The sequence below is a fragment of the Lepus europaeus genome, chromosome 4 (assembly GCF_033115175.1).
Source record: "Lepus europaeus isolate LE1 chromosome 4, mLepTim1.pri, whole genome shotgun sequence".
NCBI lineage: Eukaryota > Metazoa > Chordata > Mammalia > Lagomorpha > Leporidae > Lepus > Lepus europaeus.
The window spans coordinates 40,729,428-40,756,819 of NC_084830.1; the positions used below are offsets into that span (position 1 = coordinate 40,729,428).

A 27,392-nucleotide genomic window follows, 5' to 3' on the forward strand; every position below is an offset into this window, starting at 1 on the left:
ATGGCCACAATGACTGGGACTGGTCCAAACCAAAGCCAGGAGCCCAGAACTCCATCGGGGTCTCCCGCATGGGTGGCAGGGGCCCAGGCACTTGGGCCATCCTTCACTGCTTTCACAGGTGCTCATATTATCAGGGAGCAGGATCTCATGACACTGCAACCAGCACTGGATTGGGGATGCCATTGTTTTAGGCAGAATGCCAGCCCCTTAGTATATATTCTTATTAAGTCGGTTTGGACTTCAAAAGCAAGCAAAATATTTCAGTAAAAATTAGTTCTTATAACTGTGTTGAAATAAGTAAATATAAATGGGGCTGGTGCATACCAGTATCCCATATGGGCACCTGTCTGAGTTCCGAGTGCTGCACTTCTGATCAGCTCCCTGCTGATGTGCTTGAGAAGCAGTAGAAGATGGCCCAAGGAACTTAGGCCTCTGCACTCATACATGGGACACCCGGAAGAAGCTCCTGGCTCCTGGTTTTGGATTGGCCCCAGCTCCTGCCATTGTGGCCATTTGTGGGAATGACCAGTGGATGGAAGATCTCTTTCTCTTTCTCTCTCTCTCCCTCCCTCCCTCCCTCTCTCTCTAACTCTGCCTTTCAAGTAAATAAATAAATAATTTATTTTAAGAGAAGAATAAAGAATGATTAAATTGTTTGAATTTTTCCCTTCATGTAATATTAGTCCCCATAACATTGAGGGACGTAGCACATTATAAGTTCCCTTGCCTTTTTCCCACCTGTCCATATTTTGTGTTAGGAGGTCCTCTGAAAATGGTGGTCCTTGATCTGTGTGTTTGTATTTGTGGGTGTTTGTATTTCTTTGGTGAGGTTGACTTTTATTTATCTCTTTTTCTCTTTCTTTCCATTTTAAACATTTTCAAAACATGCAGAAAAATTGAAAGAGTGAATAGTGATTTACCTCATTATGTCTTAGATCTAGTAATTAACATTTTGTCATTTGAAAAATATTTGTAAGTAACTTTTGAACTTGTAGACATTGTAGTATTTCATTTTGATTTTTTAATATTTATTATATTTACTTGAAAGACAAGGTTACAGAGAGAGGGTGAGAGAGTGCGAGCGAGCAAGCGAGCAAGCATGGGCACTGGTTCACTCCCCAGACGGTTGCAGTGGCCAGAGCTGAGCAGATCCAAAGTAAGGAACCAGGAGCCTCTTCCAGGTCTCCCTTGAAGGTGCAGGGACCCAAAGACTTGGGCCATCTTCTGTTGCTTTCCCAGGTGCATTAGCAGGGAGGTGGATTGGAAGTCAAGCAGCTGGATTCAAACCGGTGCCTATATGGGATGCCAGCGCTGCAGGCTGGGGCTTTTAACCTGCTGCACCGCAATGCCGGGCCCGATATTTCATCTTTAAATACATGTGCTCATGTCTCCTAAATATGAAGCACTTAAAGAAATAAAAATTTCTTAATATCTAGTAGTCATTTGTCATTTTTTCCTCCACCTGTTCTCAATATATCTGTAATAGGGTGCCTTTTAAAGTCAGAATTCAGGGTTCACACTGCATTTGTTCTCATTTTTTTTTTTTTTGGACAGGCAGAGTGGACAGTGAGAGAGAGAGAGAGAGAGAGAGAGAGAGAGAAAGGTCTTCCTTTTGCCGTTGGTTCACCCTCCAATGGCCGGCGCGGCCGGCGCGCTGCGGCTGGCGCACCGCGCGCTGATCTGAAGCCAGGAGCCAGGTGCTTCTCCTGGTTTCCCATGTGGGTGCAGGGCCCAAGCACTTGGGCCATCCTCCACTGCACTCCCTGGCCACAGCAGAGAGCTGGACTGGAAGAGGGGCAACCGGGACAGAATCCGGCGCCCCGGTGGGACTAGAACCCGGTGTGCCGGCAGCGCAAGGCGGAGGATTAGCCTAGTGAGCCGCGGTGCTGGCTGTTCTCATTTAATTTTATCATGGTGTCATTTTTTTTTTTTTGCCCCCCAAAAATCTGTAGGACCAGTATTGTGGCACAGTGGATCAAGCTGCTGCATGTAAAGCTGGTACCCCACATCAGAGGATGGGTTCAAGTCCCAGTTGCTGTGTTTCTGATCCAGCTCGTGCCTGGAAAAGTAGCAGAAGATATCCCAAATGCTTAGGTTCTTGCCATGATTCTGGGGGACCTGGATGGAGTTCCAGGATCCTGGCTTTGGCCTGGCTCAGCGCTGCCTGTTGTGGTCATTTGGGGAGTGAATGAGGTGGTAGAAAATGGCTCACTCTATCTTTGTCTCTGTCTCTCATTTGCCTTTCTAGTAAATAATCTTAAAAAGGGCCATAGTTATTTGATACTCAGATCAATCTATGTCAAAGCAGAATTGTGTTAAAATTTTCAGTAACCTTTAGTTCTAGGCATGATATTATCATTTGTCAGAGGTATGTATGTGTGTTTTGAGGAATTTCAATGCCTAGCTCATGAAGTCTTGCACCTTCTGTGGGATTTGCAAATATTTTGCATTGGTTTGCGTTATATTGTTGGCTAAAACTCTAAGGTCGCCTTAGCTTGACCATAAAGGATGTGGAAGTGATTGGCCAGGTTTTGTACTTAAGCTCGCGAGGATGTTTGCAGAGCATTTTTCTGAGAGATCAGTGGTTGGTGAGGGGTTTGGCCATGTCAGCTTTTGTTTCTTTAGGCAGGCTCCTGACTTGCAGGGCTGAGGAAGTGAGAGCATGTATCAGTGAGTGTTACTGGATGTGACTGGAGAGTTGGCTTGTCAGTGTTACGTTCGTCACTAGGATGTATAAAAATGTGGCTTTTCTGTTGATGACTCTTAAGGTTATCTTTTATTTTGGGCAAAGATTTGCTGTGAAGATGAATCTGTGGTTGGTTTTGTAAATAAGATATTTGTAATAAATGTCCAAGGAAGCTTGCAGGTGAAGATTTATATAAAGTTGTGTTTGTTTTATAGCACTACTAAAAAGAGTTAATCAGGATGTATCAAAGAGGAGTCATAAATGAGGCTTTATTAACATAAATATATCAAAGAATTTGTAACCTATAGACCCAGAGCACAAGACTGTGTTAAGGTCTTCTTTGATCCTCATGCTGACTTTTTTATTGCTAGGCAGTAAACCACCCTGAGCTTGAGGGGAAAGACGATGCTCATTTATTATGATCTCAGAGTCCTGGGCTGGCTCAGTGCTTCTTGGGAGTGGAAATTGGTGGTAACTGGGTTCATCCGGAAGGAAGCCTCACTCAGCCAGAGGCTGGGAAGCTGGAGGTCCTCTGTGTGCTTTCTCTGGTGGAAGGCTTCCTTCTGGGGCAGCTGAGTTTGAAAGGCCTGGGAAGGGAGAGCCGGGTGGAGTGCCTTCTTGTGAGCTGGCCTTTGAGGTCACGCAGCAGACTTCTGCCGCCTCCTCTCTTGGAGAAGCAAGTCACAGGCCAGCCGGCAATCAAGGACAGTGACTGGACGCTGCCTCTTGACGGGGGGACTGTCAGAGGAGTTACAGTATTTAAAAAATGACCACAGCCACAGAGAGATGAAGGTTCCAGGGGTGTTGCAGAAGATTGTTAACATGTGTGAGAGTATCTCAGGAAGTTCATGGGGAATGTATATTCTGAATTTTTTGAGTCAAAGTAAACTTTTCTATATTTTATGAGCTTTGGAAGTACCGTTGTATTTGAAAATAGGAACAGTGAAGACTTGACGTTTTGGCTTTAGACATAATGAACTTTCTGGACTTGTAACTACTAAGGAACGTAGTATTTCCAGGCAGAAGTATTGAACTTCCCTCCACCCCCACAGTGAGCACCCAGGAGCCGATATGAATGTGTTTCTTTGCCATCACTAGTGTTGCTTGTATAGTCAGGTGGTTGATTGGGTATATTCGTTAGGAAATGTGAATATTTGCTGTGTCCTGAGACTTAAAGATTGAAATGTGGGCTAGTGATTAAGTTCTCTGCTAAGACCGTGCTGTCACAGGGTACGTCATGTGAAATAGTATTTTCTTTGGATAATGAGTTGGGAGAAAACACTTTCCTCTGCTCTCACACCATGGTGATGAACGGAGAAGACCCTGACTGCTAGAGGAGTGGGGACTTCTCCCTGCCAGCAGGGGCTGGGTTCTGAAGGAGACAGCAGTGGTGTCCTCTAAGTCAATTCCATTTTGACACCTCCCTGGAGACAACATCAGATCCTGCAGGTTTGGGGCTTTCCTCGCCTCCCTACTGGCAGGCTACAAGCTGGAGTTCCCCTCACCCCCTCAGGAAGTTTGATTAATTTGCCTGAGTGGCTTATAGGGCCAGACAGACATTTGTAGTTTATTGTAAAGGATATTTTAAATAGGGGAGAGGGGACCAGCCAGATGAAGAGATACATAGGGCGAGATCCGGAGGGGTTTGAGCACACGAGCTGTGGGATTGGGGTATGCATCCTTGCAGGTTGTGGCCTTGTTGTTTACCTTCTTGGAAGGCTCTGTGGGTTCAGCTGCTCACAAGCTATAACAGTGCCAGTTCCAGTCGTGGCTTCTCTGAGCTAAGGTACTTGGCAAAGCAGGGGATGATGACTTGGGATCCTGCCACCTATGTAGGAGACCGCCATGGAGTTCTGGTTCCTGCGTTGGGCCTGGCCCAGACTTGGCTGTTGGGCTTTTAGGAAGGCTACATTACATGACTGATTAAATTCTTGGCCATTGGTGATCAATTTAACCTTCATCTTACCCCTCCCTGGAGATTGATGGGTAGGGCTAAAAGCCCGCCTTCTACTCCTGCCTTGGTATTTCCAGTGATTAGTTCTCATCCTAAAGCTAACTAGGGACTGCATAGAATAAGACACTTTCCCAAGTATTTCAAGAGTTGTATGCCTTGAAATGGGACAAAGAGCAAGTATGTATTTCACAGTGTCACAGATAAGAACTGCTTGGCTCCCTTGTCCATTTGATCAGACAACTTGAGGACTGAATGATTTCTTTTTTGTTTTAGAGGCACATCTGTCTGAAATGACTAGGGTTTACAATTGCTGTGAATATGTTTTTAATCATTTGCACGGCTACTGTGTGCCAGGCATTGTACTAGGTACTGAATGTGCAGTGGCTTTCAAAAAAAAAAAAAACCTTAAAGTCAGTTCCAAAAGAAGAACCCAAAACTCTTTTTGAATAAATGTGTAGCCTGGGGGATGGCATTGTGACGCAGGTTAAGCTGCTGCCGCCTGCCCACTGCCTGTGACACCAGCATCCCCTATGGGTGCTGGTCTGAGGCTTGGCTGCTCACTTCCAGCTCCCTGTTAGTGTGCCTGGGAAAGCAGTGGAATATGGCCCTGTGCTTGGGCCCCTGCAGCCGCGTGGAAGACCTGGATAAAGCTCCTGGCTTCAGCCAGGCACAGCCCTGGCTGTTGTGGCCATCTGGGGAGTGAACTAGCAGATGGAAAATCCCTACCCCTACCCCATTCCACCTGCCCCCAGCCCTGACATCCAAATAAATAAATCTTTTTTTAAAAAGAGTAGCTTGCTGTTGTGATGAATAGGAAGAAGACATATATTTACATCTAAAGTTTTAAACATTTTTTTATTTATCTGAAAGATCTCATATTTGCTGGTTTACTTCCCAAATGCAAGACCCTAGGATGGACCAGCTGAAAGCCAGGAGCTAGTAGTTCAGACTGGGTCCAGCTAGTTAAGGGTCCAGCTACTTGGGCCATCACCTGCTGCCTTCCAGGGTACACATTAGCAGAAAGCTGGAATGGAGAGTGGAGCTGGAATTTGAGCCCAGGCACTCTGATATGGGCTGCCGGCATCCCAGCTAGCAGCTTAACTCAGTGTGTGACATGCCAATCCCTGATATGCTACTTTGTTGCTTTTTTTAAAAAAATTATTTATTTGAAAGAGCTACACAGAAAGAGGAGAGGTGGGGAGGGGGGCTTCCATCTGATGGTTCACTCCCCAGTTGGCTACAACTGTGCTGATCAGGAGTCAGGAGCTTCTTCCGGGTCTCCCATGCGGGTGCAGGGACCCAAGCACTTGGGCCATCCTCTGCTGCCTTCCCGGGCCACAGCAGAGAGCTGGCCTGGAAGAGGAGCAACCGGGACTAGAACCCGTGTTGCTGGCGCCTCAGGCTGAGGATTAGCCAAGTGAGCCATGGCGCTGGCCCCAGTATTACTTTTGAGTTCAATGCCATTTTGATTCCTGATCCTGTTGTGCCTGATATCGCCCCCTCCTTCCATCCCTAGTGATGAGAAATTTCATGTTGATGTACCATGGTGTTGACCCTTGTCTTATTCTTTGTGTTGTAGTCCTTGGCACTTGTTGGATTTTCTTTTTTTTTTTTTTTTGAGTGGTGAAGATTTCTTCTATTTATTTATTTGAAAGTCAGAATTACAGAGAAGTGGAGGCAGGGAGAGATATCTTCCATCTGCTAGTTTACTCCCCAAATGGCCAAAGCTGGGCCAGTCTGGAGCCAGGAGCCAGGAGCTTCTTTTGGGTCTCCCATGTGGGTGCAGGGGCCAGAGCACTTGCACCATCTTCCACTGCTTTCCCAGGCCATAGCAGAGAGCTGAATCAGAAGTGGAGCAGCTGGAACTTGACCCAGTGCCCATATGGGATGCCAGTGCCATGGGCGGAGGCTTAGCCCACTATGCTGCAGTGGCAGCCCCTATTTTATTTTTTATGAAAGGCAGAGTTACAGAGAGGTCTTCTATCTTCTGGTTTATTCTCCAGATGGTCTCAATGGCCAGGACTGTTCCAGACCGAAGGAGCCAGGAGCCAGGAGCTACATATAGGTCTCTCCCATGGCTGCAGGGGCCCAAGCATTTGGGCCATCTTCTGCAGCTTTCCTAGTTACACCAGCATGGAGCTAGGTTTAAAATAGAGCAACCAGGATTTGAACTGGTGCCCACATGGGGTGCTGGCACAGTGCCAGCTCAATCCACTGCCCCACAGTGCTGGCCCCGTGGTGGAACTGTTTATTATAAAAGTTCATATCATTCATGTCTATATTGTGTATTGTATTATTATTATTTTTTATTATTTATTTGAAAGAGTTTACAAACAGAGAGAGAGACAGAGAAAGGTCCCCCCTCCGCTGGTTCACTCCCCAAATGGCCGCAATGGCCAGAGCTGTGCTGATCCCAAGCCAGGAGCCAGGTGCCAGGTGCTTCTTCCTGGTCTCCCATGCGGGTGCAGGGACCCAAACACTTGGGCCATCCTCCACTGCTATCCCAGGCCACAGCAGAGAGCTGGACTGGAAGAGGAGCAACCGGGACTAAAACCTGGCGCCCATACGGGATGCGGCGCCTCAAGCGGAGGATTAACCAAGTGAGCCACGGCTCCTGCCCCACATATATTATTATTAATGCTTCCTTCTCTCATCCATTTTTTTTCTTTTTGTGGACCTTCTATTAGTTGGTTACTTGACACCTCCATTGCTACCCTGATTTTCTTATTTTTTCCTGTGTTTTCTGTTACTTTGTTTTATACTCTGTTGAAGATTTTTTTTTAACAATTTATTTATTTGAAAGGCAGTTAGAGATGGAGGGGGAGAGATGCTGATTGATTTTCCATCTGCTGATTCACTCCCTAAATGACTGCAGCGGTAGAAGCTGGGCTGGTCTGAAGCCAGGAGCCAGGAGCCAGGAGCTTCTTCCAGGTCTCTTACATGGGTGCAGGGCCCAAGAGCCTGGGCCATCTTCCATTGCTTTCCCAGGTCACAACAGAGAGCTGGATCAGAAGTGGAGCAGCCCGTATGGGATGGTGGCGCTTCAGGTGGAGGCTTTAAGCTCTGTGCCACAGTGCTGGCCCCGAAGATTTTTTTTCCCTCCTGTTGGGCCAGTTTTCTGAGAGAGTAATCCTGGGTGGAGTGAGTGCAAGCATTCTGGGATGTGGGCTGATCGATTCTGCATTTCAGTGGACAGCTTTCACTTTTTCTTCTGATACCTGATACCTTTCTCCTCCCCATCCCAGTGCCTTCTCAAGCCATTCTGGTTGAATTTTGCTAAGTAGGAAGTCTTTTGTTAGAGGCTGAGAGGCCCAGTCTCCTTGGAGAGTGGGGATCTGAAATTAACTGCTTGTTCCTTACGTAGACTTCCAAGTCTTTCTGTTTGGGGTTGCCCCAGGTTTTGAGATATCTGTCTCCCATTCCCAGAAATTGCCGTATTCATTTTTGGCCTCCCCTGTGGGCCTTAGGTTTTAGTTTATCTGCTAAGTCATTGGTCACTTCCCTCCCTGCTGGCCAGCTTCCAGAATTTGGTTGGCACCCTTTGCTTGGATGTCTAGTCTCCTCTCTTTCTCTTTGTCCTTGCAACGTTAAAATTCATTTGTTTATTATCTTTTCAAATTTGTTGCCATTTTAGTGGGGTTATAGGAGGTAATGTGGAAATAAACACATACTTCTTATTAAGAAGTCCTATACATGAAAATTATTCATCTTTTCTGTGCCTTTGTGTATGTGTGAGATGTGATTCTTGCCATGCTCAAAGCCTACTGTGGACTTCCTAGTAACCTGCGTTTTCCTCCTGAAAGTATCCCAGAATGTACGGTTCTAATAACTTTCTAAAATGCATTCAAGCCTTACTTGAGATTTAATTTTGGGACACTTACATTGGTCTTCAGGTTTTAAAAAAACTTCAAAAAAATTGTAATCAGAACTTGGGTTTTCTTTTATAATTTTTTTTTTTAATGACTTATTTATTTGAAAGCAGAGTTAGAGAGAGGCTGCAATGGCTAGAGCTGGGCCAGTCGGGAGCTAGGAGTTTCTTCTGGGTTTCCCACATAGGTGCAGAGGCCCAAGGACTTGGACCATCTTCTGCTGCTTTCCCAGCAGCATTAATAAGAGAGCTGGATTGGAAGTGGAGCAGCCAGGACTCAAACTGGCATCCATAGGGGGTGTCAGTCCCACTTTATAACCTTTTTTTTTTTTTCTTTTGACAGGCAGAGTGGATAGTGAGAGAGAGAGACAGAGAGGAAGGTCTTCCTTTTTGCCATTGGTTCATCCTCCAATGGCCGCTGCGGCCGGCGCACCGCGCTGATCCGAAGCCAGGAGCCAGGTGCTTCTCCTGGTCTCCCATGGGGTGCAGGGCCCAAGGACTTGGGCCATCCTCCACTGCCTTCCCGGGCCATAGCAGAGAGCTGGCCTGGAAGAGGGGCAACCGGGATAGAATCCGGTGCCCCAACCGGGACTAGAACCTGGTGTGCCGCCGCCGCAAGGTGGAGGATTAGCCTGTTAAGCCACGGTGCCGGCAGGATAACCTTTTTTTAAAAAAAAATTATTTGAAAAGCAGAGTGACACAGAGAGAGAAAGAGACAGACAGACAGACATACTGACAGATATAGATCCTTCATTCACTCCCCAAATGCCTGCAATAGATGAGACTGTGCCGGGCCAAAGCCAGGAGCCCAGAACTCCACCTTGGTTTCCCATGTGGATGGCAGGATAAGGACTTGGGCCATCCTTTCCTGCCTTCCCAGGCACATTAGCAGGAGCTGGATCTGAAACGGTGTGGCAAGTGGCTGCTTAACCCATTGTGCCACAGCATGGTCCCCCTTTCATCACCTTTTTTGAACTGTTTTTTTTTTTTTTGTATATTTTTTTTTTTTGACAGAGTTAGACAGTGAGAGAGAGAGAGAGAGAGAGGTCTTCCTTCCGTTGGTTCACCCCCCTAATGGCCGCTACGGCTGGCGCTGCACCGATCCGAACCCAGGAGCCAGGTGCCTCCTCCCGGTCTCCCATGTGGGTGCAGGGGCCCAAGCACTTGGGCCATCCTCCACTGCCTTCCCGGGCTACAGCAGAGAGCTGGACTGGAAGAGGAGCAACCGGGACCAGAACCCAGCGCCCATATGGGATGTTGGCGCCGCGGGTGGAGGATTAACCAAGTGAGCCACAGGGCCCATTGAACTGTTTTCTTTTAATTTCTACAATGTCTAATAAGGGGTTGCTGGACAGAAGATTTCACGGTTTTCTCGTTCCTGAGGGTCCTGCAGCTGTGCCCACCTGTGTGGTTGCATATCACAGCAGCAGCCAAGTGGTAGGGCTGTGGGTCTGTGCCCTGTGTCCTCTGCTCTGCTGGGCGTGAAGCTGCATTTGGGAAGCATGCTGACCATTCCTTTTTACTATTTTTGTCATATCAGCTGTCTTTAAATAGACTGTTGTAGTTACTAGTTCAGCCTTGTTTGAAGGGAGATTTTGATTCCAGAAATAATAATTTTGACCACAGGAAGGTGGTAGATAGCCTGTGTCTTAGTTGTTCTTGCAGTTAAATTTTGATGAGCAGAGTACTCTGGCACCATCTCTCTTGTAGATGACTTACGAGAAAATTCAATTTCACATCTTTGAATTCTCCCTTTGGTGCTTTGAAGTGTTTTAGAGAAGACTCACTTTTAGGATTAAGAGACTGTTTTTTTTTTTTTTTTTTTTTTTATTAGATAATTACCATTTTTTCCCTGGAATCTCATTTTCCCAAGATGATGAAGGCTCATTTTGAAATCTTGACTCCTGAAGCCCTAGCCCTCACTGACTCATCTAACTCCAAGGGAATTCTACTTTGTCAGACATTTTTGCTTGTTACAGTCATTTTGGCATCTGGTTTACGGTTTTATCTTTCTTTCTTTTTTTTTATTTTTAATTTTTTTTTTTTGGGGAGGAAGCAGAAAGAAGAGGGTGCTCCTGTCCTGGTTGTACTCCCCAAATGCTTACATTGGCCTGAGGGTTCTGGCTGGCACTCAGTCCAAGTCTCCCATGGGTGTGGTGGGGACCCAACTGCTTGAGCCATTTCCTGTTGCCTCCAGGGATGTGCACGTGCAAGGAACTGGGCTGGGGGTGGGGCACTCGACCCCAGGCGCTCTGGTAGAGGCTGTGGGCATCCCTGCTGTGGCCTAACTACTAGGCCACAGTCCCGCCACGGTGCTTCACAGTTAGGCCTGGTGTCCCCAGTGTGCTTCTGGTCAGTCTCCAACCAAGTTTCCACATATGAGTGATAAAAAATTTTAGACGTCTTTCCTACTTTCTGATTTGAAAATATTTTTTTTTAATAAAAGATTTATTTATGTATTTATTTGAAAGTCACAGTTATACAGAGAGCGGAAGAGACACACAGAGAAGGAGAGATCTTCCACCCGCTGGTTCACTCTCCAAACGGCTGCAATGGCTGGGGCTAGGCCAGGTGGAAGTCAGGATCATCTGGATTGCACATGTGGGTGAAGGGGCCCAAGCGCTTGGGCCATCTTCTGCTGCTTTCCCAGCACACCAGCAGGGAACTGGGTTGGAAGTGGAGCAGCCGGGACTTGAAGCGGTGCCCATTTGGGATGCTGGCACTGCAGGCAGTAGTGATGGCTCAAGTACTTGAGTCCCTGCCACCCACTTGGGAGACCTGGGCTGAATTCCCAGCTGCTGGCTTTTCCCAGCCCAGTCCTGGTATTGCAGGCATTTGGAGATTGAAGCGGAGGATGCAGTGCATGCTCGCACTCCATTGGCTCAAATGAGTGAATGAATAAAAATTTAAAACCAAGTGCCTTTTTTTTTTTTTTTTTTTAAATAAAGTGGCAAGATGAAAGACATTGGGATGGGATGAAACATTACTTGGTCAGTATTGGCAGGGACTGAGTTGAGTTGCCATATGTTGAGTTTTTATTATAAGACAAAGAATTGGAGACACTTGATGGTGGGTTCTTGGGGTCTTTGATGACCAAAACATGGGAGGCAGGCTATTGCTGCTGAGAGTGTGCAGAAGGCACAGGGCACGTGGTCATTCTAGGCCGAGGGGATTGGTGTGTTAGATAAATAAGAGAATAGTTTTCAGATATAATTTGCTTAGTGAATTGTGAGAAGCTGGAGATGTCTGGAGTATAGGCTGCTTCTGGAAGAGTGAGAGAAGAAATCTCCCATTGTGGAGTCAAAAGTCATGCACAAGCAGCAGAGCTCTAGAGCCCGTAGAGGTTTCTGCTCCCTAGACTTCCCAGAGTTGTTCTTTGGAGGCTCAGGTTCCCCTCGGGCCTCAGGATTCAAATCGAACCCTATTTACTTTGCCAACAAGTTCAATCCGGAACTTGGCAGATTTGAAGCAGGCTATCCAAGGATGGAGAGTATAGCTCAATAACATTGATAATGTCTGCCATTTATTGGGCATTTAAGTGCTTAGCTCTTTCCAAGGTACATTATCTCTAATCCTTATAGAAGCAGCACAACCGGACAAGCGGTTTTATCTCCATTTAACAGATTAAGAATGCTTTCAGATCTGGGAGGTTAGAGCTGGTACTCAGGGTTCTAGTCCCGGTTGAGGCGTCGGTTCTGTCCTGGTTGCCCCTCTTACATTCCAGCTCTCTGCTGTGGCCCAGGAGGGCAGTGTAGGATGGCCCAAGAGCTTGGGCCCTGCACCCCATGGGAGACCAGGAGGAAGCGCCTGGCTCCTGGCTTTGGATCAGCGTGGTGCTGTACGTAGCAGCCATTTGGGGAGTGAACCAATGGAAGGAAGACCTTTCTCTCTATCTCTCTCTCTTACTGTCTGTAACTCTACCTATCAAAGAAATAAAATAAAATTTAAAAAAAATGAAATTAGATGAGACAGTCTTAGAAAATATCCAAAGCAGTTGTTGTATAAAGGATATAGGTTTTATCTTTTCCATTTGGCGTGTATATTCTTTGCCTTTTCCAATGCTTTGAAAGGAGCTGAAAATCAGATGATTAATTTTGCTTTAAAGGAAAAGGAGTCATTATTTTTGTGCTTGGCATTTGGTTTCTCAGAGGTGTTATGTTTCACATGGCACAGTAGTTTGGGATTTGGTCTTTTTATTTTATTAGGAACCATATTATTTAAGATTCTGTATAGGTATATCTAACGGGAATATTTTCTAGGTTGCGGAAGAAATTATAAGTATAATGTAGCTTTTTCTTTATCATACTTTTTTTTAAAATATTTTATTTATTTATTTGAGAGGTGGAGTTACAGACAGTGAGAGAGAGACAAAGAGAAAGGTCTTCTGTCCGCTGGTTCACTCCCCAAATGGCCACAACGGCCGGAGCTGCGCTGATCCGAAGCCAGGAGCCAGGAGCTTCCTCCCGATCTTGCCACGCGAGTGCGGGGGCCCAAGGACTTGGGCCATCTTCTGCTGCTTTCCCAGACCACAGCAGACAGCTGGATTGGGAGAGGAGCAGCTGGGACTAGAACCGGCACCCATGGCGCCCATATGGGATGCCGGCGTTGCAGGCAGAGGATTAACCTACTGTGCCACGGCGCCGGCCCCCTCTATCATACTTTTCAGAACATTTCTTTTTTTTTTTTTTATATATTTTTTTAAAGATCTATTTTATTTATTTGAAAGTTACAGAGAATGGTAGAGACAGGGGAAACAATTATGTTTTTTAAAAAAATTTATGGATATTATTTGAAAGGAAAAGAGATCTTCCATCTGCTGGTTTGTTCCCCAGATTCCAACTGCTTGGGGCTGGGCCAGGCTGATTCCAGGAGCTGGACACAGTCTGCATATCCTACATGGGTGGCAGGCTTCCAGATAATTGAGCTATCACCTGCTACCTCTTTGGGGTGCCTGTTCGCAGGAAGGGGCCATAAGCGGAGCTGGGGCTTGAGCCCAGGTACTCTGGCATGGGATCTGGGCATCCCAAATGGCATCTTAGCCACTGTGCCAATAGCCTACCCAGTGATAACCACTTTTATTTGAAAGAGTGACTGGCAGACTGGTTATCAAACTTGGGTGTTTACTGAGTGAAGTGAGATACTTGTATCCATCACTGAATTTAGTGCTGCAGGTTGATATTAACATTATCAAATGTGAGGGTCAGCGCTGTGGTGTGGTGGGCTAAGGCTCTGCGTGCGGTGCTGGCATCCCATATGGATGCCAGTTCATGTCCTGGCTGTTCCTCTTCCGATCCAGCTCTCTGCTTATGAACTGGGAAAGCAGTGGAAGATGGTCCAAGTGCTTAGGCCCCTGTGCCCATGTGGGAGACCTAGAAGAAGCTCTTGTTTCCTGGCTTCAGATTGGCCCAGCTCCGGCCATTGTGGTCATTTGGGGAGTGAACCAGCAGATGGAAGACCTCTCTCTGTCTCTTCCTCTCCAATAAATAAATAAAATCTTTAAAAAATTTATCTAATGTGAATTTGAAGATCTACAAAAAGTAAGTACATCAGTATTTTCCAAATGACCAGTAAGTGCTATTATACAATCTTACATGGGTAAAGGAGTTATTCAAAGCTCAGTGATAGGTTTCAGATTCCGAATCGCTCCCAACCTTTAAGAGACTATTACTTCTCAGGTTTTGGTGTAATATCAAAAAATGTCCCCAATTATTTGAAAAGGATATTTAAAAATCCCTCCCTTGTCTGACAGCCTGTCCCGTTTACGACTGACTTTGCTTGATAGACTAATGAAACAGCATACTGTGACTGATTGGATGCAAAGACAGAGCTGACAGTCCAAATAGTATATATCAATCACAATAACAAAGCGGTTTGCAAAAACAGCTCCCTGTTTGTAAAACAGTCCCCCTAGCAAATATTTTTTTATATAAGTAGTTATTTTTTGAAGTCAGAGTTAAAAAGAGAGAGAGAGAGAGAGAGAGAGAGAGGTCTTCCATCTGATGGTTCACTCCTCAGTTGGCCACAATGGCTGGAGCTGCGCCGATCCAAAGCCAGGAGCCAGGAGCTTCTTCCTGGTCTCCCACGTGGTTTGCAGGGGCTCAAGGACTTGGGCCACCTGTATCCACTATCAGAGTGCCTAGGATAAAGACCCACCTCTGTTTCTTATTTTCTGTTTTTTTTTTTTTTTTTTTAGTTTATTTATTAGAAGTTTATTTAAACAACAAAATGCTTGACTTGAAGGGAAAACTATTTAGGATTTTTTTTTTTTTTTAAGATTTACTTATTTGATAGGCTAATCCTCCGCCTTGCGGCGCCAGCACACCGGGTTCTAGTCCCGGTCGGGGCACCGATCCTGTCCCGGTTGCCCCTCTTCCAGGCCAGCTCTCTGCTGTGGCCAGGGAGTGCAGTGGAGGATGGCCCAAGTCCTTGGGCCCTGCACCTCATGGGAGACCAGGAGAGAAGCACCTGGCTCCTGCCATCGGATCAGCGCGGTGCGCCGGCCGCAGCGCGCTACCACGGCGGCCATTGGAGGGTGAACCAACCACAAAAGGAAGACCTTTCTCTCTTTCTCTCTCTCTCACTGTCCACTCTGCCTGTCAAAAATTTAAAAAAAAAAAAAAAAAAAAAAAAAGATTTACTTATTTGAAAGACAGAGGCAGAGAGAGAAATCTTCCATTTGCTGGTTCATTCCCCAAATGGCTGCAATGGACGGCCAGATCTTGAAGCCGGTATTGAAGCCAGGAGCCAAGGGCTTCTTCCAGGTCTCCCGCATGGATGTAGAAGCCCATGGCCTTGGACCATTCGATGTTTTCCTAGGCCATAGTGCAGAACTAGACTGGAACTGGAGCAGCCAGGATTCAAACCGGCATCCTTATGGGATGCTGGTACTGCAGGTGGCAGCTTTACCCGCTACGCTAGAGCACCACCCCCCAAGGATGCATTTTTTTGAAAGAGTATTTTGCCCTTTTAAAGAGTAATTTACCGGGGCTGGCTGTGGTATAGCAGGGAAAGTTGCCACCTGCAGTGCCGGCATCCCATATGGGTGATGGATCAAGTCCTGGCTGCTCCACTTCCAAGCCAGCTCTCTGCTACGGCCTGGGAAAGCAGTGGAAGATGGCCCAAGTTCTTGAGTCCCTGCATCCACATGGGAGACCTGGAAGAACCTCCTGGCTCCTGCCTTCTGATCGGCACAGCTCCAGCTGTGGCAGCCAATTGGGGAGTGAACCAGCAGGTGGAAGACCTCTCTCTCTGCCTTTTCTTTTCTCTCTGTTTAACTCTGACTTTCAAGTAGATTAATCTTAAAAAGAAAAAAAAAAGAGTAATTTACCCTACTTAAAGACAGATTGCCATACATGTAACAGCTACATACATAATAGTTATAAAATTGTCCTTGGTTTTAGAATGATAAATGAAAAATATTAAAATTCTCCAATCAGACAAGGTATGCAAGGATTTTTATTTTATTGATTTTTTTTGTTATGACAGTGAGAGCAAAATAAGTTACTGGAGTGTAAAAATAAGAGTTGAATGAGCATGCCACTAATGGGGACAGGGGATATTTTCATAGAACCAGTATTCTTCCTCATTCCATCGCCATTTGATGTCAGCCAAAAGATGCCATTGACCATTTAGTTTAAAAAACAAAAAACCAGCGAAGAAAACGTGCAATATGCTTGTGCACATCCACCAGTTACTTAGTGTACATAGAGGAATGGGCAAGGGGCCGTGAGAGAACAGAGAACACTGTGCTGCAGAAGTCAGCATGTGCTGGGAGCCATGCAGTCTTCTAGTTGAGAGTGCTCGGTCTGCTGGGACAGAGCTCTGGGGTAAAACAGCGGGCTCCCTTTTCAGGAGACGGCGCCCGGCTGCTGCTGGGAAGCATCCGTGCTATCCGCCTCCTCCATTTCCAGCCGTGCCGGGGTGGCTGATTCATTGATTGGCTGCCCCTCACATCGGAATCTGATCTGCCTCATTGACAAACTGTCGTTTCAGTAGGCTTTCATTAGCTCACTCAGTGGTGTATGCCTCTTAATCTTAAGCTGCACCGCAGAACCATCCTGCCCCGCCACCTTCCAGTGAGTGTGACCGTTCTTCTCAGTCTTGACTCCTTCCTTGGGCTTTTCGTCGGCCATGGCGAGCACTGGAGTCTCCTCAGCTGCCACTTCACAAAGAGATACCCAGGGCCGCAGCACACAAGCAGCACCAGGAGCGGCAGCGGTGGACGAAGGAGAGGACACGCGCATGTCCTGCGCTCCGTCCCCCACCCTGCATCCTACCTCTAATGCAGCTTGGAAACAGATGATAATGGGCCAAGTACATGGGTTCTTGCCATTCTCATGGGAGACCTGGATGGAGTGCTTGGTTCCTGGATTTAGCCAGCCCTGGCTATTGTGGCCATTTGGGGGAGTGAGCCAGCAGGTAGAAGATCTCTCTCTAACTCTGCTTTTTAAATAAATAAATAAATAAGAATATTTTATGGATTTTCACCAGAGATTCTGATAGACTTTTAGAGAAAATCTTCCTATAGGAGATTAATAAAGAAAATGTTGGTGTCTGCTCTCTTAAAGCACAGATCTTTGTTTTACTTCTGGTAGTATTTTTAGTTTCATTCCAATAGTCTTTTTTCCCCCTGGTTACGAATTTATTCAACACAAAGTAACCCACTGAAACTTGAGTGAGTGAGCCAGCCAACTCGGGAGAAATGTCTGCATGCAAATTGTTCGTTCCAGCAGACTGAAGGCCTGAGAGACTGTGGCCCTCCGCGGCTTAGCTGAGTTGTGTTCTTGCCGGCCTGCTCTGTGCTCCGGCATATAGACCTCCTTGGCCATGGTTCCCTTGCGTCTGGTTCTTCTGGAACATCACATGTAAGGTGTGCCCTGACTTCTTCACAGGAGGGGAGGGCCCTCACAGCACTCATTTTTTTCTGTCTCCACTCCCATTTACTGATCTGTGAAATCCCAGAGTTGGAGAACTAGTGATCAAGGTTAAATTCAGATATAAGCAGTATAATACAGATCTTTAAAAGATGTCTGACAATGGAGTGGCTGAATTCACTTTTCGGGCTTAGTTTTCATCCACACAGAGATGGAGTGTGTGTGCTTCTTGCACCGGGAAGGCTGGTATGAGTCTCAGGGCAGCCAGACCCCCATTCTCACCTGCAGCCAATGGGGTGGGGGTGGGGGTGGGGGGAGAGGGGGAGAGGGGGGGAGAGAGAGAGAGAGAGAAGAGAGGAGGAGAGGGGAGGAGAGAATGGAATCAGGCTGGGGAGGAGAGGAGAGAAGAGAATAGAATGGAATTGGGCTGGGTTGAGGCCACCGCCTTCTGCTACTGCTGTAGGAGCAATTTTTCCAGGCTTTTCTCTGCCATCTCCAGCCCAACACCGAGTATACGGTCAGCCCACAGTGCAGCATGAGGAGGTGAAGACTGTTGGGCTCTTGCATCTTACCAAAGACTCGCAAAAGGTGCTTCCCTGTGACCTTGTTCAGGTGGCTTGCCACTGGCTTGCTCCAGGACCAGGAGAAGGGATTTGGGGTTGGAACCCTCTGGGTTCTCAGTTTGCTGGGTGGGGATCAGTGGCATGGAGACGAGCCCCCCAGATGCTGGCACAAATAAACAAGCACTTAAAACCCCCTTTCCAGCTGTACCCAAAGTGCAGCCTTTTCCCCAGTTAGAGCAGCTGCAGGTGGGACCACCATGTGATAGTTGGAATGTACTGATGTCAGTATCAAACAGCTGGCACGTGAAGGGGCGAGTTAAGAGGTGGCGTCTAGTGTGTATAGTGTGGTGTGATAGTTGTGAAACAAAGTTGAGGACTGACTGTGCTTAGGAAGGTGTGTGATGCTGTGGGACCGTGTTCTGTGGTCAGGGATGGATTTGGTGCCTGTCTCTACCATCTCTGGGAGATGCTTCCCCACTTCCCCCCAGAGCAGTGTGACGTGTTTATGCAGTTTCACTGCTTTTAGAGTTACAGGTTTTATGATTTAGAGCCTAAATCTTTTGGGAAAATGACAGAAATTTTTTTTCTTATATTTATTTGGTGGTTAGAGTTACAGAGAGAGACAGAGATTGTCCATCCACTGGTTCACTCCCCAGATGGCCGCAACGGCCAGAGCTGGGCCAGGCCAAAGCCCATGTGGGATGCAGGCGCTGCAGACAGTGGCTTACCCTACTGCGCCACAGTGCCAGCCTCAGACAGAAATATTTCTTTTTCTTTTTTCTTTTTTAAAGATTTGCTTTATTTATTTGAAAGGCAGAGTTAGAGAGGAGAGGGAGAGAGACAGAAAGAGAGCACTACGTTTCCATTCACTGGTTCATTCTCCAGATGGCTGCAATAGCAGGGATGGGTCAGGCTGCAGCCAGGAGCTTCATCCAGATCTCTTACATGGGTAGCAGGGTTCCAAGTGCTTAGGCCATCTTCTGCTGCTTTCTCAGGTGTATTAGCAGGAGCTGGACCAGAAGTGGAGCAGCCAGACTTGAAATGGTACACATGTTTGATGCTGATGTTGCAGGTGGCACCTTTACCCGCTTCGCCGCAACACTGGCCTGCAGAAATCTTTCTTTGATATTTCTTGTACCAGAACGTTTCAGGGTACAGATTTTTATTTTTATCATTTCAAAAAAATTTATTTGAAAGAGACAGATCTTGCATCTACTGGTTCACTACCCAAATGCCCTCAACAACCGAGGCCAGACCAGATTAAATCCAGGTACTGAGAAATCAGTCCTGTTTTGCCCGGTAGTTGGCAGGTATGTGCTTGAGACTTCCAGGATGTATATTAGTAGTAAACTGGAATCAGAAGTGAAGCTGGGACTTGAACCCAGGCACTCTGATAGTGAAGCAGTAGACTTATGCAGAGTCTTAGCCTCTGTACCAAATGGATGCTCCTGGGCACAGATTCATTCATTCATTCATTCATTCATTTATTTATAAGAGTTATTTGAAGAGTCATGCGGAGAGAGAGGGAGAAACAGAGAGATTGTTCATCCGCTGGCTCACTCCCCAGATGGCTGACACAGCTGGGACTGGGCTAGGCTGAAGCCAGGACCCGAACTTCGTCTGGGTATCCAATGTGGGTGGCAAGGGCCCAATCACTGAGGCCATCCTCCACTACTCTCCCATATCATTAGCAGCAGGGAGCTGGGTAGTGAAACAGCTGAGATTTGACAAGGTGCTCATAGCGATGCCAGAGTCCCAGGTGGTGGCTTAACCTGCTGCACCACAAGGCTGGGCCCTGGACAGAGATTTTTAATGTGCACTATGTATGTATTTGGAGAATACCTGGCTTCTTACATGAATGATGAGAGGTGAGTTGAGTTTTAACACATTTCTTGCTGGAGTCTTTGGTTTAGTATGTGTGATACCTAAGTTTTACTGACCATTTTCTGTTAATTGTTGTATGGATTATTAAGCTCTCTACTCTAAAATAAGATGTGGATAGGTAAAAACTGTTACCATGTGTGGGTGCGTATTCAGAGGCTGGTGTGCTATTACAAGCAGTTCATTAATAGGATTTTTGAGTAAGGGCTGAGTTGCTGAATTTTTTTAAAAATTCATTTGTTTATTTGAAAGAATTACAGAGAGAGAGAGAGTCTGGAACTGGTGCCCATATGGGATGCCAGCACAGCAGGCGGTGGCTTTACCTGTTACACCACAGTTCTGGTCCCCTGAATGTTTTTTGTTTTTTGTTTTTTTTCCTATGTAAGTCATCTGCTTATGTGTTGTATGGGCAACTGTCCTAAAAGAAATGCGTATGTTCTCGTGATTCTTTCTTGATTTTCCCTCTGGGGTGAGAAGGAAGACTTGGGGAGCTAGTTGAGGTTAGGATCAGAAATCTTTGCTGTCAGGGCCAGCCCTGTGTTGTAGTGGGCTAAGCCTCTGCCTGTGGCACCGGCATCCCATGTGGGCACTAGTTTGTGTCCCGGCTATTGCTCTTCCAATCCAGCTCTGATATGACCTGGGAAAGCAGTGGCAGGTGGCCCAAGTTCTTGGGCCTGGCACCCACGTGGGAGACCTAGGAGAGGCTCCAGACTTCGGATCTGCCCAGCTCTGGCCTTTGTGGCCATTTGGGGAGTGAACCAGCAGATGGAAGACCTCTTTCTGTCTCTCCCTCTCCCTGTAACTCCACCTCTCAAATCAAAATCTTTAAAAAAAATTTTTTTTTTGCTGCCTCTGAAGTGATTTTGTATGAGTAATATATATTTTTTGGTGTTGGAACCATAGCCACGGAAGTGGAGGGGCCAGGGTCGTGGTGCAGCACGTTAAGCTGCCACCTGGGATGCCGGCATCCCTTAAGGGCACTGGTTCAAGTCTCTGCTGCTCCACTTCTGATCCAGCTCCCTGCTGAAGTGCCTGGGAAAGCAGTGGAAGATGGCCCAAGTGTCAAGACATCTACACCTATGGAGTAGACTTGGAAGAAGTTCCTGGCTCCTGGCTTTGGCTTGGCTCAGTCCCAGCCTTTGGGGCCATTTGGGGAGTGAACCAATGGATTGGAGATCTCTGTCTCTTTCTGTAGCTGTGCTTTTTAAATAAGGAAATAGGTAAATAGATTCTTCTAAAGGGTGGAATGGTAGAAAAAATTTTAAAAAGTGGTATGGTAGAAGATTTGCAAGTTTTATGCTGTGTTTAATTACTTAGAGTCTGTGTCCCTGCAGACAGAAATGTAAATGGCTAGATAGGAAAGATACTAAATGAGAGAAACACTGTAGAATTTTGTAGGAAGAAAATTAGGACTACCAGGACAGATTCAGAGAGGAGATAGTATTTGAACCGGGTATGAAATAAGTGCTGAAGGAAATGTACTGACTGCTAATGGTGCCACTTTCGCCATTAGAAACATGAGGAGGCCGGCGCCGTGGCTCACTAGCCTAATCCCCTGCCTGTGGTGTCGGCACACCGGGTTCTGGTCCTGGTTGGGGCGCCGGATTCTGTCCCGGTTGCCCCTCTTCCAGGCCAGCTCTCTGCTGTGGCCCGGGAGTGCAGTGGAGGATGGCCCAAGTGCTTGGGCCCTGCACCCGCATGGGAGACCAGGAGAAGCACCTGACTCCTGCCTTCGGATTAGTGCGGTGCGCTGGCTGCAGCAGCCATTGGAGGGTGAACCAACAGCAAAGGAAGACCTTTCTCTCTGTCTCTCTCTCACTGTCCACTCTGCCTGTCAAAAAAATAAAATAAAATAAAGACAGACAGAAACATGAGGAGGTATACCTGGTTCCAGATAGGTGGAAACCATCACCTGGGAGACGGTGGGATGTCAGAATTGGTTTTCTGTCCTTGATAATTGAAGCCTTTTGGAGATGCAGGTATACCTTAATTTTGTTTGTAAAGAAATTCAGCATGAAAGATCCATCAGATTTAATCCACTGAAGGGGGCGAGTCTGAACAGCAGCTGTGGCAAGCACGTGCAAGCAGGGGGTTGGAGAACTGAGGAGTCTGCCGTGAGTGCTGTCGCTGGCTGAGGATCAGTGCGAGGATGAACTAACTTAGAGTTCTCATGTGAGGTTTGGGGAAATTGAGCTTGAAATTATAGGGGGTTTCAAGAGCAGCAAAGAAATAATGTGAGCTTCCCCCAGTACTGTTACACTTGGTTTTACTTTCTAGTCACATTAGTTTGCTCGCATCCTACTGTGCTTTGAAAAAAATTACAGTATCTGGATCTACAAAGTGATCCGTGCATTGAAAGGAGTAAAATAGGTTATTCCCTGGAATGGAGCATCAGTCTTTGATGCAGGAGTACCAGCGTTGTCAGAGCTTATTGCTAACCTGTCCACTGTGTGTTACAGCTACTTCACAAAGGCTTGCTTGTCTGCCCTTGAGAGATGAAATGCTGAGTTAGGAGATTGCTTTGTGTGTTATGCTGTACTCTTCAAATTGTTTTCCATCGTAACCACATGGAAAGAATTTGTCAGAAATGAAATTTGGTTAGCTCTAACTTGGGTTTCCTTTTATTTTAGAAGGAGGGAAATATTTTGTTAATATTGCTGAGAGGACATAGAGTTAATCACTTTAAAAATTTGTAAGCTTTTAGGCAAAGATCCTCTAAAGTAGATGGCATTCAGTGACTCCGTGCATTTGGATGGTCATTCTGTGATTTGTGTGTCTTCTATGGAAAAGAAAACCAAATATTCCTTAAGTATAGTTAATTTTTCTTGCTTGAAAATGTCTTTGTCACCATTATCTGTATCTGTGTCAAGTAATTAATAAGGGGCTGGTATAGTCAAGATAACTGTCTTGACATTTGAAAGAATGATACATTTTGTATAAACTTGAGAACTGAATTTAAGAATTTTTCTTTAATTGATATTTGGGAAAATTTCTAAGTGTCTATGTAAAATATAGACTGAAGTTTCAGATTGTGAGATAGATAAGCCATGGCATTAAGTGCTGTTTCTATATAGACATATGTATCCTCCACTGATATGTTTGCCTTGCTTACATTCATAAGTATTTCAGAATGGGCTAGAACCATAGGTGACAGATAGTTCTTACCCATATACGTGAGCCCTGTTAGAAGATGAGCTGTGGCGCAGTAGGTTAAGCTGCTGTATTCAATGTTGACATCCCCTGTGGGTGTTGGTTCATGTACCCACTGCTCCAGTTTTGATCCAGCTTTCTGCTAATGCGCCTGAGAAAGCAGCAGAAGATGGCCCAAGTGCTTGGGCCTCTGCGCCTATGTGGGAGAGCCAGAAGCTTCTGGCTTCGGATCAGCCCAGCTGTGGCGCAGTAGGTTAAAGCCCCGGTCTGAAGTGCTGGCATCCCATATGGACGTCGGTTCTAGTCCTGGCTGCTCCACTTCCAATCCAGCTCTCTGCCGTGGTCTGGGAAAGCAGTAGGAGATGGCCCAAGGCCTTGGACCCCTGCGCTTATGTGGGAAACCCAGAAGCAGCTCTTGGCTCCTGGGACTTCAGATTGGCTCAGCTCTGGCCATTGTAGCCATTTAGGGAGTGAACCAGCGGATGGAAGACCTGTGTCTTCCTCTCTCTGTAACTCTTTCAAATAAATTAAAAAAAAAAAAAAAAAAAAAAAAAAAAAGGAACCTAACAATGAGTAACTAATTAAAATTGATTAAATTGAGAGAGAGCCCAAGCCCTTATGTCTGCTGGTTCACTTCCCAAATGCTGGCTATGGCCAGGGCTATACCAATGTGGAAAGACAGGAATCAGTATCACAATCTAGATCTTCCACGCGGGTAGCAGAACCCAGTTACAGGACACTATCTGCTGCCTGCTGAGGTCTGCATTAGGAGGAAGCTGGAATCCGAAGTTGGAGCAGGAATCAGACACAGGCCTTCTGCTGTGGGATGCAGGTGTCTTTTTTTTTTTTTTTTGTCTTGACAGATAGAGATATAGACAGTGAGAGAGAGAGAGAGACAGAGAGAAAGGTCTTCCTTCCGTTGGTTCATTCCCCAAATGGCCGCAACAGCCGGCGCTATGCTGATCCGAAGCCAGGAGCCAGGTGCTTCCTCCTGGTATTCCATGCGGGTGCAGGGCCCAAGCACCTGGGCCATCCTCCACTGCCCTCCCGGGCCATAGCAGAGAGCTGGCCTAGAAGAGGAGCAACCAGAACTAGAACCTGGTGCCCATATGGGATGCTGACGCCGCAGGCAGAGGATTAACCAAGTGAGCCACAGCGCCAGCCCTGCAGATGTCTTAATCACTAGGCTAAATGCATTTAAGATTGGAAAAATTTAATTGATAGTAGGAACAATTTCCATTATCTCCTTAGTAGCCTGAAATAGGCCTTTAAGTTCTTGGATAATTAAATATTTTATAGCATTTTTTATATTCTCAAAAGATTTTGAATAACATCTACATGGAGTGACATTTGGAGCCATGGAAGCAGCATTTAATTTTTAGTTTCATTTATTGTACAGTTTTGAAAAGGTCTTTGACAACTTGTATTTCACTTCAACACTGGATATTTTGTAAACATTGTCCAGAGACAGTTTTGAGCCAATACAAAAGGAAAAGGAGTGAGGTTAGGTTTATGTCATAGGACAGATTGTCTTCTCAGAGTGTCAGAAGCAAAGCCTTTCTTTCTTAGCCTTTTCTCCTGCTGTAGCGCTAGCCTGGCAGAAGTTTCCATGAGTTAACTTGGGGTAAACGTGGCCTGGGAGAGTGAGCTCCTGCTGCTCCCAGTGTCCTGCTTCTGGTCTTTCCAGCAGTGAGTTCATGAGGCAGTGCTCCGAGCAGATTGTATGTTGTCGTGGGACACAGGAGGCTGCTTCGTAAAGGAGGAATGCAGCGAAAGGCTTGACTTCCCAGGGCCCAGGAAAGTAAACGCAGCACCAGGCCATGAAAACGAAAGCGTGTGCTTTTAGTGAGGCCGAATCACATGTGATCAGATGCTGTTTTGGGATTGAGAAAAAATATCATCAGCTAGTATTAGTTTTCTTGGGAGATGAATAAAGTATCATTAGAAAGCTACCGCGGCGGCCATTGGAGGGTGAACCAACGGCAAAAGGAAGACCTTTCTCTCTGTCTCTCTCTCTCACTGTCCACTCTGTCTGTCAAAAAAAAAAAAAAAAAAAAAAAAAGAAAGCTACCTATTTTGTGTGATTTGGTACTGGATAGTTACTGTGCATGATTGAAAAATGCCTCTCAGTGGTGAGCAGGGGGGTAGAATTTAAGGGTAAGGCTAAAGGACGACTGGCACTGATTTAGAATCTCTCTTACTGACATAATTGGATTATTTGCCAGTAGATTAGGATTTACAAACTGCCGCAAATCATATAAACTGGCTTTGCCATGATTTATTTTTGGAGTATGTGGGCACTTCAATGTCAGTACAGATGATTGAAATTTTATTTCATTCCTTCTGTCACCCTAGAGAGCAGAATTCGTGGCATTCTGTAAAAGTTTTTAAAGATCAGGTAGTTGTTTGGACTCTTAAATATCTACATTTGCTTACATGTTAACATTATACAGCTATTTCTTAGGCTGACTAAGTGCCCAGGCTGATTTAGTCTTCTCTGTTCAAGAGTGTTTAAGAATGAGGGAAGCAGCTACATCGTGAGAGACAGCAAGTTGATAGTTCTCTGTGTGTAACCTGTTGAGATTTTAGTTTGGTATCATAAGGCCTGTAAACAACTTGCCAAGTAATTTGGCTTTTGGATTTTGCCTACCCCATTCTGTTAAGTTCTTAATAGACCTGTGTTACTTGAGTGTTTTCATTTTATGATGTCCATGTCTGTTTAGAAGTCTCTTTTGGTATAGATAGCACATTTCTTATAAATGAGCTTTCCATGGGTGCACACTTCAGAAGCCTTTTTCCTCATCTGTAAAGTGGGATTAATATTGTTACTACTGAAATTGTTATTGGGGGTGGTAAGGAAAATAAACTGCAATTAGCTTCTGACCTTTTTAGGACAGAAGTGAAAGAGAATATTTAAAAAAAATTTTTCCATGCAATTTTTTTGTGTGCTCATATTTGAAAATCACCAAAAAAAATGATACAGGTATGTGTAGGAACTATTTTATTTACAAAAGATCTGTACATGTGGTTTATTAATGTTTTGTTTTGTTTTTAAAGGTTACGGGAAGTTTCAGAGAAACTGAATAAATATAATTTAAACAGGTAAGAGCTTTAAGATAACTTAATTTCTTTCAAAGACTGAATTTTGCCTTATTAGGAAAAAGAACTGACAGTGACCCAATATGATTAATATGAACATGATTATGATCAGGTTAAGAATCATTTAATCTGTCAACCTTTTATGAATTGAGTTCATGTGGATATGGTTTCATCATAATGAATTAAAAATCTGACATAACAGGGAGCCCAGGGATTTAGGGGGATATTGTAATTGTTATTCAATTGTTGCTTTAAAAATACATAAACACTAGTTTTATAAAAATAGATTTTACCAGCTGTTTTTTTTTAATTGGATTTTTAAACAAGTAATGACATATCTCTCATTTAAAAATAATTTTACTTCTTCTTACTCCTCAGCCACCCCCCTTTGAATGTATTGGAACAGGCTACTATTAAACAGTGTGTGGTGGGACCAAATCATGCTGCCTTTCTTCTTGAGGTAAGTTATCTGCTCTAAGGTAGAGAAATGGGGGCTGGGTTGGGGGGGGGGGGGGAGAACAGTTACAGTACAACTGTGCCATACTTCTTTTGTAACCAAGGAAAACAGCAGCTACTGCTAAGAGTTCTTTTCATTATCTCCCAGTTCTCTTTTCTTGTGTGTATTCCCTGGCTCAGAGGAAGCTAAGTGATTTCCTAGTACTTGAAACTAGGCAGTAACAGAAGGAAGAGGCACCTGTTACTTTCTTTGTGAGTCCTGTCAGGTTGAGATGTTACAAATTATTATCTGGTGGTTTCTTGCTAATGTGTGTCCTGTTTCCCCAGCTGAGGTGTGAGTACCTTCTAGAAGGGACCTTATTTGTTGTTTTCTGAATTGACAGTGATATGCTCAGAATCTGATTGTTTGAATAAAGTCACATTTTAATACACACGTTTACTTTGAGAATTTCTTTTATGTCCCTTGCTTTTAGGATGGTAGAGTTTGCAGGATCGGTTTTTCAGTACAGCCAGACAGATTGGAATTGGGTAAACCTGATAATACTGATGGGTAAGACATTGACCTTTTCTATTTAATGCAGCATGCACCCAGCTCTCAGAATGTATTATATTTAAGTTTTGCTTTGGTAGCCCTCAAATAAAAATCATGGCAGGAAATGAAATGATTAAAATAGAGTGAAATGGCTAGTTTGTAGTTCGAATTTAAACTTTTTTCTTTAAAAAAAAAAAAGATTTATTTATATATTTGAGAGACAGAGTTAAACAGTGAGAGGAGGTAAGATAGAAAGAGAGAGATCTTTCCATTTGCTAGTTCGCTTGCCAAATGGACAAGGCCAAAGCCAGGAACTTCATCCTTGTCTCC

The 27,392-nt window shown here is 45.4% G+C and overlaps 1 protein-coding gene and 1 pseudogene across 1 annotated transcript in view; one reads left to right on the forward strand and one right to left on the reverse strand.

The window, feature by feature from the left end:
• The window catches only part of UBR5 (ubiquitin protein ligase E3 component n-recognin 5), a 147,121-nt gene that overhangs the window by 17,955 nt on the left and 101,774 nt on the right, over nt 1-27,392 (forward strand). Inside the window, exons 2-4 of the mRNA XM_062188161.1 lie at nt 26,033-26,077; nt 26,453-26,534; nt 27,004-27,080. Coding sequence (XP_062044145.1) covers nt 26,033-26,077; nt 26,453-26,534; nt 27,004-27,080 — 204 coding nt within the window. The remainder of the gene's footprint in view (nt 1-26,032; nt 26,078-26,452; nt 26,535-27,003; nt 27,081-27,392) is intronic.
• On the reverse strand, nt 16,356-16,640 carry LOC133758159 (small ubiquitin-related modifier 2-like; annotated as a pseudogene).